A 12,089-nucleotide genomic window follows, 5' to 3' on the forward strand; every position below is an offset into this window, starting at 1 on the left:
GAACCCCTGGCTGTTCTGAACTGTGGGAGCTGAAAGCCAGCTGCAGGACTATTTGAAGGTACACGCACATGTGCATTAGCAGGGAAGAGCATTTGTCTTGGTCAGTGTGTAAAGAAGCTCTGGACAGTAGGATTTAAACTCTGCTTAGATGGGAAGCAGGATGTTGTATGAGACATGATCTTCAGGAACAACCTGCAGAACACCATCCTAGCTGCTCAGGATCCTCTGTTGAGAATGTACTGACACACCTGTTGTTGCCAGCTGGGTTAACAAGAAGCAGCCCTGCATATAAGCATGTGTGGAAAAGTAATTTCCAATATAATGAGGTTGGCAAGAGGGAGTAAGTTCAAATAAAAGGATGGTGTGATAAAAGTCTCTGAAATCAGGACTGCAGCAAGTTTTTAAGTGGGAAAAATATAGTTGAAGATGTTACGAGTTGCTGCTGCCCAAAGACACTGATTTTTTCCTTATTGCTATTCTTTGAAGCAGGCAACACTGAATGAATGAAATTTCTGGGGAGTAAACCAGAAGTGGTCAAGAATGGATCGAGTATGGTGATGCAGAGGAGATCATGAAATGGCACTGTGAGATTCTTGTTTTTCACCAGCTCTGTGTGATTAATTTGCTGGTTCAACAGGTCACATTGATCTTGTGTCACAACTACAAACCTCAGCCAGTCATTCTCTGACTTGAGCATTATCAACAGGATTGCAATTTTGCAATGGCATCTTAATTTCTCAATTGCCTTCATATGAAAGCCAAAATCTATGTTGTTCATCAGTTACATTAGCTCTGCAAGGCCAACAAAAATGAGGAAAAATGTAAATAGACTAATAAGAACAGATAAGAGAATAGATGTGCCCTATTTCTAGTTCTTTTGCTGGCTAAAATTACAATTTTTGGAGTGAATAGAATGCTTGAAGCAGAAAATGCTGTGCTAGCTCAGCAATGCCTCCTAATAGTTACCACTAGTTAGAGATGGAAACACCTCCTTACCATGTAGGAAAATGGTGTTTCTACTGTTGACATGCCAACATCTTGAGACAAGAACCAAATGTTTGGTTTAGCTGCCTATAGTAGTTGGACTGGTCTGTCCAGCAAAATGTTTGTCTATTCCTGAAACATAGAGGAAGATTCCCCTCCAGTTTGTTGCCTCCATAGGTGAGTTTTAAAGGTGCTTTTTAGAGCCTTTTGTGGAAATCATGATATCCATGGAAGGAAGGGAAGCAATTACATCATATGCTGAATTGTGCCCTCACCTGATCAAAACCTTTTCAAAAGTTGGTGTGACTTCTTAGGAGAAAAGAAGTATCATGGGGTCTTTCCTGCTGAGCCTCAGATGGCAGGAGGTTGTTCTGCTTTTAGAAGTTATGTTGCTGCTGTAATTTGGGTGCTCAGGTGGGAGCACTATGCTGGGGAGATGTGACTCCAACCAGGGGGCTGTGTGTTGGGGAAGTGCTGGTGCTCCTCCAGGTCCCCAAATACACTGAAAACTTCGTGCAGGACTCCTCTGCACTGAAGCTGCTGGGATCCACAAATGTGCATCCCTGTCACCTACTGGTGGTGTTTTGTTGGGCTTTCAGTGGGTTGGTGTTTTCTTCTTTGCAAGCTGGTGCTTCCAGAATTTTTTTTTTAACACAGCTTTCAGTATAAGCCTACCCACATTTTCACTTCCTTTTTATAATAAATTTCAAGTAAAATAAAGTGAAAATAAATACTTTGTTACAGTGGTTTTAATTAAGATTTGTTTGTTTCTTAAACTTCATAGTGTTCTTTGAACTGCCAGGTTATTCCAAAACCTATTAGAGGATGTAAAAACCACTGCCTTCAAAATGCTTCTATTTTCTTGTGTTTCGTGCTTTTTCCCAGCCATGTTTTCAGACTATCAGGAAAACATGGACTTCTGGGAAGTGGTGCACCATGTGGGGAGCTGAGACATCACACCATAGACCTTTTCCATGTTGGGTGTCTTGAGAAGCCGCTGGGTGATATGCTACAGCTGATTCGCCTCTGTGTCTGGACTGCTTTGCTGTTCCAGGAAGTTTTACAGGAATGCTGATCTTACATAAAGCACATGGCTAATTATGAAGGAATCATTTTAGATAGGAATCTTGCAGGAACATATTGTAATTATCATTTAGATCTAAATGAATCCAAGCAGTCTTTTCTGAAATTATAATGTTCCCTTTATGAATGCTTTTCCTCTGCTTGGCATTCAGCCCCAGTAATACAGTGATACTGTGTACAATGTGGAACAAATGTCATCTCTTCTTTTAAGAGAATGCCTGGCTCCCAAAATGTGGTAACTTTTAGTGGAAAAGAAGAGGAATGATGAGACAGCAGTGCTGACTAGATGCTAAAACAGTGTAACTCGTGGGTTTAGAGATACGGGGATTTTCTTCTCAATGGTCCTTTGTGTTTGTTTGGTGGTCCTTAGGGGTTTTTTAACCTTCTTATGTATTTTAGAGTTTCCAAAGACCATAACTTGTACTTTTCAAATGATTGCAGATCATTGAGTAAAACATTTACAAAAGATACTGACAAAGCATCTTAAAAGTGTGTCTGTTTAATTTTAGGACAAGGAAACCTGCATGGGTGTCAACAATCAAAGTTACATATGTGAAACGGGCCACTGTTGTGGACAATCCCAGTGTTGCAACTACTACTATGAACTCTGGTGTAAGTCCTTCCATTTTGTATGGCTTCCCTTCGTAATCTGCATGGCTCTCATACCATACTACAGGTCTGGCTTGTGTACCCTGGGGTTTTGTATTCAGCCCTTGTTGTGCATTGCCATTGCATTTCACTGCAGCACAATCCAGAGCTGATGTGATATGACAAGGAAATAGGTTTTACAGTGGGTGCCTTCTCAGGAGTAATGGGTCATCTTGCCACTGTTGTTTGTTCTTGTCACTGATTTGAGTACTCAAAATGGCATACAGGAGTGAGGAAACTATACTGAGGGAGTAATGCCATGCACACACCACTAGAGCTTGACACACTCAAACAAGGTATTAATTCAGTGTCTTTCATCTTGTTGGTTTAGTTTTTTGCAAGCACAACAAGTTTAAATCTGTTATATCTTTTTAAAGATGTCCTTTCAAGGAGGAGGGCCAGGGTGCTTATTCTCTTCAGGATTGTTTGGAGTCCTTGCATAGAGAGAGTCTTGGGTAAATCCTGTGGGTTTGCAGTGACTGAATGTTGTGCTATGAGGAACACACATTGCCCATTGTGACCCCTCTTATCTCCTCTTTCCCAAACTGTGAGATATGAAAATATCAAAATTTCCAGCGAATGGTTGAGTGACCGTACCTGCTGAGTCCCCTTAGATGGCAGCAGGCAGGTCAAAGCAGGTGGTTAGCAAAACTTGATTAGGATATATGGAAAAATGGAAAGTTGAAAGCATAAGAAAGTCATAAATGCTGAATTTTAAAGGAAAATTTGTTCAGTCTGATGGTGTCTTCTTTCTCGATTAGGAACACAAAAGGTTGAAATTGGTGTTGTGCTGTTGTACTGTCCCAAGCCTAGGCTGGGAGGGCGTCTCTGCTAGGGAATTTGGAAACGTGGTGCTCTGAACATTGTATCCCTAGAATAGATACTTTCTTAACACACCCAGTGGTATCTTCTAGTTTTTATGCAACTGTGCTTTCCACTTAATCTCTGTTGTACCCACAGTTTCACTTTCCCAAAGTAGTTTATGTGTGTAAATGTGTTATACATACAAAGACTGTCACTTAACCTGGATCCAAGGACAGGAATAGCTGACACTTCATCCTTTAGTCTAGAAACATGCTTTTGCTTCTCAAATTAGCCAATGAAGTATGGGTGATCTGGTTATAAACTGAACAGGACTCTATAGTAAGCATCTTCAAGACACGCTATCCTCAGACTCCAGAGACTGGCCGTGTCGATACTAATGGCAGGATTTTAATGTATTGCAGACCTTTTACACCAGACTTGTTTTCCAAAATGTCCAAACAGTTCAAGAAACAATTCAGGATAGGGGGTCAAGGGGCAGGTCCAGGGATCGTAGCAAGCTGAGAAACAGACATGAATATATTGGAACCTTGGAGTGCCCGGATTAGACTGTAGTAGTCAGCAGGACAGGCAGGACAGATGGCAGGAGTTTGTTGAGAGTAGAGGGGGATGCATGGACAGAGGAGAGTGGGGAAGGTCAAACCCGGTTTTGCATTTGTGTGGGTGGGAATGTAGAGGAAGATGCATTTGTGCAAAGGCTTACAGGCTCCTTGACAAACAGGATCTAAATTGAGCAGCAGCGTGGAGTGCAGCTGCACACTGGTGCTGGTGGCACAGTCACCATGTTTCTCCCATGGTCATCTTGAGCAGCTTAGTGGAATTGCATACAAACAGTTTGGTCCAAGCAATAGCCCCCTGCCATTTTAATGGGATGGTTTAGCTGTCTTTGTGTTCTCAGTATGGCACAGACTTTTATACTTGGCAGTTCCTGGCTGCATCATAAAAGTTCTTGGAAGACAAAACCAGATTTTGTTAGAAGGAGGCAGAATATTAAAGGCTTCTTTTTAGAGCAGACTCACAGGTCACACTGAGATCATGGAATAAACATGTTGGTCACACACACACTGCTGGATGGTTCCTCAGGAGAGATAGGTTTCTGTGTGTTCATATTCCTTCTGCCTCACAGAGAGCATCATGTACCACACCAAAATGAGGGGAGTTATTCAAACATGAGACCTGTTTTATAGGCTTTTTGCAAATTCAGGCTAACATCCAACACTGGTTTAAAATCAGTTAATGTTTTCAAAGCTTGCTTTGCCATTATGAATGATATGAAAAAACAATCCTTTTGGATGGAAAGGAGTCATAGACGGAGCACATCCTTTAAACCCATATTCTAGAACTTGTGAGCTTAGCTGCTGCTCAGGAGTTGTGGAGTATCTTTGATAGGTACATATGCTGAGGCACTCTGAAGGCCTTCAAGGTAAAATGTAGTGATAGTAAATGTAAGTAGTCTTAATATGAGCAGTGGAGAGCAACAGCTTTACATGCTTGGGAATAGATTAGCTTTTTAAAAGTTAATAATAACTTCTGGTTAATGAACAGTTAACATAGCAGCACCTTTTAAGTGTGGCTTCACGGTTGTTCTGTTTTCATTTTAACTAGCATATGTATGTACTGAAGTAGCTTTTGAGGAGTTTTTGCTTCTCTTGACCTTCTCAGACCACCAATGTGTGTTTCAGACCTTTGTGTGCCTGAAAACAGACCTTCTTGCTAGTCCTGTTGAATTAAATCCTGGGTTTATCTACCACCATGGCTTTGTGGGAAGAAGAAGCAGAGGAGGGTGGCATTTGAAATGGAAAAGAAAACTAGTCTGTCTTTGCTGGATACTCGTTCTGAAACATGATCCTGTTTTGTGTCCTCTTGGAATTTTTCCTGTAAAAAGGACCTTTTTCCCTGTTTAAGAATTTGAGGGAAGTTTGTCTCTGAAAATGGCTGATCTCAGCAATTCTAGGCAGCAAGTAAGATTGTGGTAATTTTAAACCAGTCGTTGAGGGTAGTGGAATAGGATGTAAAATCAAGGTATTATTTTGTTAAGGGGTGGAGTGGAGGAATGGAGAATATGATATGCCAAGCAGGTGGACAGCCTGTGTTTAAAATTAGATAACAGCCCAGTTCAGATTCCCCACCCATCTCTTATTAAAAAAAAAAACTAAACCAAAAACAGTGCTGTGTTGCCAAATAATGAAACTATATTAAGATTTATAGATATAGGTCTAATAACCATGTAAAGGTCTAATTAGTTCTTAAGCTTGGTAGCTGGTAACATGGTGGGGGAAAAGCTGCATTATGTCTTTTAATTTTCTTGGAACATAATAATAAAAAATAAAACGTGAATATTTACTGTTGCATTTCCTCACATATGGGAAGATGTTTGGATGATGGATTAGCTGGGTCAGCATTTTAATTGAACAATTTGCTTGGACTCCCCAGAGAACTCATGGTCCCCAAGGGGGAGAATAGCAGCAGCCACTGGATTTTGCTTCCTAACAGTTTTTATTCAGGTCTCCATGATGTGATTGTGATTTGCTAGAGTTTTCCAATGTTGGCCTTTTTCCAGGCCTGACATGTGTCTTATTGCTTAAACATTCCAAAATACCACTTTTCAAAATACAGGAGAGAAGGTAATCGAGGAATGCAGTTCCTGTGTTTTGCAGGCTAAGAAGTAAGGCTCAGAGGTTCTGGATTTTCCCAAGTTTAAGAGTATAATGTTGACTGAATGCTAAATCCAGATCTCCTGACATCCATCCTCATGTCTCTCCTTGCCTTTTGAATCATTGAATGATTCCAGAGGCTCTGAACACAGCAAGCAAAGCTGTAGAAAATACATTTCATTGTGTGGTTGGAAAAATAGTACACTGTGCTTCAGGAATTATGGAGCATGGAAACAGGCAGATGCTCACTGCTTGCAAAAAGTTGTAGGATTTAGAACTTCGAGTGTTTAGCTGGTCTTGGGTCATTTGGGTACTGTACAGCAACCCAGCATTGGCAGTGAGTGAGTGTTCATATATTGCTTGTGCCTGGTTTTTTTCATTGTCTTTTTTTTAGCAGTGATACTGAGCCTCTCTGTTTTTGAAAGAAAGAAAAGAAAAGAGATCTTCACTGTTTAGGTCCTAGTGGAAGGGTTGTACAGGAAAAAATGTTCTGTTTGCAAGCAGCACAGTCAATGTTTTTGCTGATTTTGAACATTCTGCTCATCTCTGCACGCTTCCCCTTGGAATCGCTAGACAGCTCTTTTCCCAAAAAGCACACTGCCAGAAAATTCTGGCAAGGATCCGGTTAGTTGCTAAAACTAAAGCAACTGCTGTACCACATCCATATTCCAGGAGGTCAGCTTTATAATAGGAATTCATGTCCAAGAGTTTGCTGCATTCTCAAAAACACTCAGTTAAACAGTGCACCAGTCCCATGTTTTCGTCCTTACCCTGTGTTATCTTATCCCACATCCTTTTTCAGAGAGAGATTTTTGCTATTCCTTGCCTTTCACCCAGCCTTCTATGTGGTTGTACTCGCTTCTCTTTCCTAGGTGTCTCAAACTTCCCCTTGGGCTGTTCCTCCTCATCTGTGCTGCAGTGATAACCCCGCCATGACAAAGCCTCACCGACAGTATAGGGCAAACAACAGATGTCACAACCACACAGAAACTCATAATAAATAGGGTCACTGAGGGAATTATTTCCTGATTTCCTTGGACTTCTTGTAGCCTAACACAGACAGCCAAATCACCTTGTTTTGGTCTGGCTCAGTAAAATTCCCAGATCCAAAGCACAAGGCAAGCTGGCTAACATAGCCTGGCTATGCAGATACTGACTTTTGCCCTGTGTGACTGCTTCCACCTGTGCTCTGTTAAACAGTATAGAAAGGCAAGAGAATTTCCTGGTGGTGTTTCACCCCATGCCCTACATACCTCCAACCCAGCTTGTCACCAAGTACCCAGATCTGTTCCCAGATGTTCAGGACATGGTCTCAGCTGGATGTTCCCCTCTGGTCTCTGTTAGACTATTGTTCAACGTGTATTTTGCCAACATAGATCTCTTGGGAAGGACTGGGCTTACAAATGTGTCATCTGGAGCATGGGAGCAATTGCCCTTGGAAGGCTCCCTCCCTAGGAGAGAGGCATAAAAACAGTGTCTGCAGATTTACTGCCTCACGTTGACTCTCATTGCACAATAGGCAAAGGATTTTTCTGAAACTTTTGTTTTTCCATATTATCTCATTGCACCGTATATAGTGGACACTATTCTGAAAACTAGAAAACAGTTGCAGTTAATGTGTCTCCTTTTGTTACTAGTTTGGGAGCAAGCAGTCAGGAGTTGGAGATGTCTTCAGCTTTTTTCTTTTGCCATTGTACTCTACAAATATGCAGTAACTTTTTCCTGCAGTGAGGTCAGGCTGGGACTGCAGTTCCAATGAGTTAAACTAACATAAAACTGTCACTGAAAGTCACAATCTTTCTCTTGCTGCTCTGTTTGCCAAACAAGTTTCAACCTGCTCTGGTTCCCTCAAACCAGTTCAAACCACAGTTGTGCACAACTTTGTGCCAGCACAAGAAGAGGTGGAGGAAGCAGCAGGAGGTATGGTTGGGACAGGCAGGAGAGGATCGCGTCATTTAGCGGCTTCTTTTATTCCTTCTTAAAATGTTCATGGGCCTGTGGCCTGGATCCTTCATCTGGCATTCTTGAGCAGCAGTGTTGGCTCATACAGGCTTGTGCCTGCAGTGGCAGGAGATGATGTGACCTCTCTGCCAAAGGACATGATTAAACCCAAGGGCTGCTAGATTGTGGTACCAAGTAAATTTCTCTTCCATTTTTTGATTATAGTGTTGGCCCTGTGAAAGACAATTTTTTCCAGCCATGACTGACTGTGAGGCCACCATTTGGGACACTTCTTGGTCAATGAAATTGTCCCACTTCTCCTTCTGTTCAGAACTAGCTCTCATGGAGCCAAAGCTATTACCCAGATGCTTGTCAGGCAGACACAAAGGCACTTTGCAGTATGTTTTGGCTTGCTTTTAGGGGATTTCCTGCCAACAGAGCCATGGCATTTGCCCAAGTTTACCATGAACTTGAGGGCAAATTTCTCTGTTCATACCCTTGGAACGCTCCAGAAAACATTTTCCATTTTGCACAGGATAAAAGGAGCTTCCCTCAACGGCATTGCTGATGGCAACATCCCAGGCAGCAAATACAGTACAGCATCAAAGCAAACATTGCTCCTTCCTTTTTCATGAGGAAGGAGTGCTCTGTTTTTTTAATTCTTAAACTGTTTTATTACTTATTTTGAAGTTTGAGCAAAACTATGGTTAGTATCCTAGAAGGGGTTTTCTTGAATCTTTAAGCATGTTCTTTCACAGCTGGTAGGAAACATCTCTGGTGTATGACCATGTATTGAGACTCCCTTTCCCAAGAATGCTATAAATGTAGCAGCCTTCTCTTTCTTCAGTATTTTCTCTGGTTGTAAGAGATTGCTTTCACAGGACCTAATTCCATTCCCAGGTGTTTCTGTAGCTCCCATTCTGACTTCCTGTGCTCGTGTCTGGCTTACACCTCTGAGCTTACAGATTGGTGCTGCTTCTTTTACTTTTATGACAGGTTTTGGTGCTCTGGCAGGGAAATCTCTTGGCAGTAATCAACTCCTCAGCTGCATCTATTTCACCTTTGCTTGCATTATTTTCTTCCTGTAGTCATCACCAGTGAATTTTACAAAAAATACAGCAGTGTTTCTCAGGACTCAGTCGTTTTTAGGATGGAGAGAGTTGCAGCTTCTCACTCTTCCATAAACCAACAGCAAGACTGAAATTGCCTTCAAGTCTCCTGGTGCCTGTTTTCTCCAGATTGGTACTTTTCTTCTGCTCAGGCTATCCATCAGAAGTTTTATTTCCAAAGTCACTCTTTTTTATCTGACGTGTTGTCCTCAGGTTGCCACAAGCTTTTTTCCCCAGTGGTTACTGCCAGGTGGCTGTGGAAAATAGTCTCAAATCAGACATTTAATGGCAAATTTGGTTCAGAATGTGTCCCTTGACCATTTTTCCTTTTCCAGTGAGTACAGCAGTAGCTCAACACAGTGCTGCTGAAAAGCAACTCGTATCCATTTGGGAAGAAAGTACATCTTGAAGAGCAAGAGGAAGGCATTTGGCAACAGTGAAGGCTTTTGGGGACATTGAAGACAACCAGAAGTTCAGTTTTACTTGGCTTTTAGAGGCCTTTTAATGCCAAACTTCAGTTGCCTCTGTACATCTTACCCGTTTTCAGCACAAGGCAGAGTTGGTACCTGTTCTTACCCTGAAGGAGGTGTTAGTGTGTGCTGCTGCTGTGCTTGGCCCCTGCATTTTCTGCTCCTGTAGTGTTGTCTTTGGGTGAATTTGCAATTCCCCTCCTGCCAAATGAGCTGCTGGCTGCATGGGCCAGTGGTCTGCTCGGCTCACCTCCCTGCTGCTGGTTTGAAGCCAAGCCTCACCAGGTGTACAAATGCACAGCTCAGCCATGAACATCTTCACTGTTCACTCCATACTTTTAGACATAATATTTACAATTGCACTTGGCCTTGGAGCATAACTTTATTCCAAATAAATGACCATACTATATATTTGCTAGGCTTTTTCAGTTTTCTGTTCTGCAGCCAAAACTGCAGCTGTGCCCAAACTCTTGGTGAGGGAGTGTTGTAAAGCCTTTTATGGAGGCCTGAACTCCCAGCACCCTGTTGGGCTTGCAACCAGGGGTGCTCCCAGTCCTTTTCCCAGCACTGCCACCTCTGCCAAGTGACAACCAGGGAGTCCCCTCATGTGCCTCAGCTCCCATGGGTGTCCCATCTTATTGCTTCCAATGCACTGGGGGCTTTCCTGCCCAGTGGTGCAGATGTGCTGTTGAGTGACAAGGTGGGGACACAGACATTAAAGAGAATGACTGAAGCCAGGCCAGCAAATGACTCTGGTGGGCACATGCTGCTGATCTCCTGCGATCACCCGGGCAAGTCCTCCAGGCTTGTGCTGAGTCAGGGATTGAGTAATTCCTAGAAGCTGTAGGAAGTGTCAGTGGTTAATGAAACCAGACAATAATGTGGTATTAGTGGGTTCTGTTTCTGGAAGTTCTCACTAAAAACAACAGATCTCATCCACTCTCATTTTGTGAGTGTGCATAGACCCTTTTGCAGGAGAATGAAGGTATTGTTCCTGGCACTGAGACCAAATTGCAATCCACTAAATTATGGTGTGTTTACTTAAATGCCACCTGTGGTTTCAGTAGGATCCAACATTAATTTATTATCCTAAGCTGTTGTATGTTGTTAGTGCATGTTGTTAACAGAGTTGCCATACCTCTTCCCAGGAATGGTTGAGCTTACTCTGACCCCTACTCTAAGCTTGTGCATCAGTTTGTGTGCAAAGCACTTTGGGACTTTTTTTTGGAATGAGTAGAGAAGTTTTCTAAAGAAATACTTTTTTAATCTTCTGAATGCAGGCTTGGGTGGGAGCAGTTATTCCCTGAAGAAATATTTGGCTGCTACAGCTGAGATTGCTTAACAGTGGCAGTTCTCCAGGACATCTTAACTAATTAAGTGCTGTTTGCTACCATTGTATCTAGACTCCTTGGGAAAGGACATGATCAATTGTGTTAAAAAGCATCTGTTTTCATAACTGCAGCTAAAATCCCTGGATAGCTGGGTGTAATTTTCCATTGTTATTGAACTCATGATCATGGACTGCTCTTCGAAAATAAGGAGTACTTAGAAGATGAACTGCAGGCATGCCTTAGTGCATGGTGGCATGCTGTGCCAATGACCTGGTTTTGATGATTGTATTCTTGCTTCCTCAGCAAGCAAGAGCCAAGTGACCTTCTCTTAGTGAGAAATAAAGTGTATTTATTGGTGAGAGTCTTCAAACTATGAAACAGCTGAAGTATTGCATTTGTGTACCAAGATTTTAGTAGTGATAGAGGCTACAGGAATGGTTGCGAATGTTTGGCTTTGGAGTGAAGGGTAGACAGGATCAATCCTTTTAGTTTATATAAAAAGGTTTTTTTTAGAAACAGGAGGGTATTCAGAGGTCAGTGGCCACATTCTCATTTTGGTTTGGGAAGTGCAGAGAGCACCTTGAGTACTTTGTCCTTTGCTTCTCTGGAGTGAAGATCGCAGTCTCCTCTCTGGTCATTGTGGTACAGCTGAGCAGGCTGGCCAGAGAAACTACCCGGGAACCTTCACTTCCAGCCAAGGAAAAAAAAGGGGGGGGCAGGGGGGAAATATGTAACACCTTCATTTGATAGCAGGTTTTGATAAATTCGGTGGTAAGGCAGGTTCTAGTTGATTAGGGAAATAGATTGCACAAGGCAGGAGAGATATTTCAGTTTGCTGTGCCAAAATACATGAGGAATTTGGGTTACAACACAGGTAGGTGAAAGTCCCCACTCAAAATGCTCAGAGACAGATATGACACATTCAGTTCACCTACAAACAGCCCAGTGCAGGTCTCCAAGATGGGTGATATGATCGATTGCCCTTTGTCCTGAGCCAGAGCAATACTTCTTTCTTTCTTCAAATTGCTAAACTGTTCACCTTCCCCC

The 12,089-nt window shown here is 42.3% G+C and overlaps 1 protein-coding gene across 4 annotated transcripts in view; it reads left to right on the forward strand.

The window, feature by feature from the left end:
* Positions 1–12,089, forward strand: part of WBP1L (WW domain binding protein 1 like) — a 59,064-nt gene that overhangs the window by 41,832 nt on the left and 5,143 nt on the right. For 2 of the 4 annotated variants that reach the window (XM_015632994.3, XM_015632995.3), the window contains exon 2: positions 2,577–2,679. The exons of the other annotated variants lie outside the window; for them this stretch is intronic. In XM_015632994.3, coding sequence (XP_015488480.1) covers positions 2,577–2,679 — 103 coding nt within the window. The remainder of the gene's footprint in view (positions 1–2,576; positions 2,680–12,089) is intronic. 4 annotated transcript variants of the gene reach the window in all.

The sequence above is a fragment of the Parus major genome, chromosome 6 (genome assembly GCF_001522545.3).
Source record: "Parus major isolate Abel chromosome 6, Parus_major1.1, whole genome shotgun sequence".
Lineage (NCBI taxonomy): Eukaryota > Metazoa > Chordata > Aves > Passeriformes > Paridae > Parus > Parus major.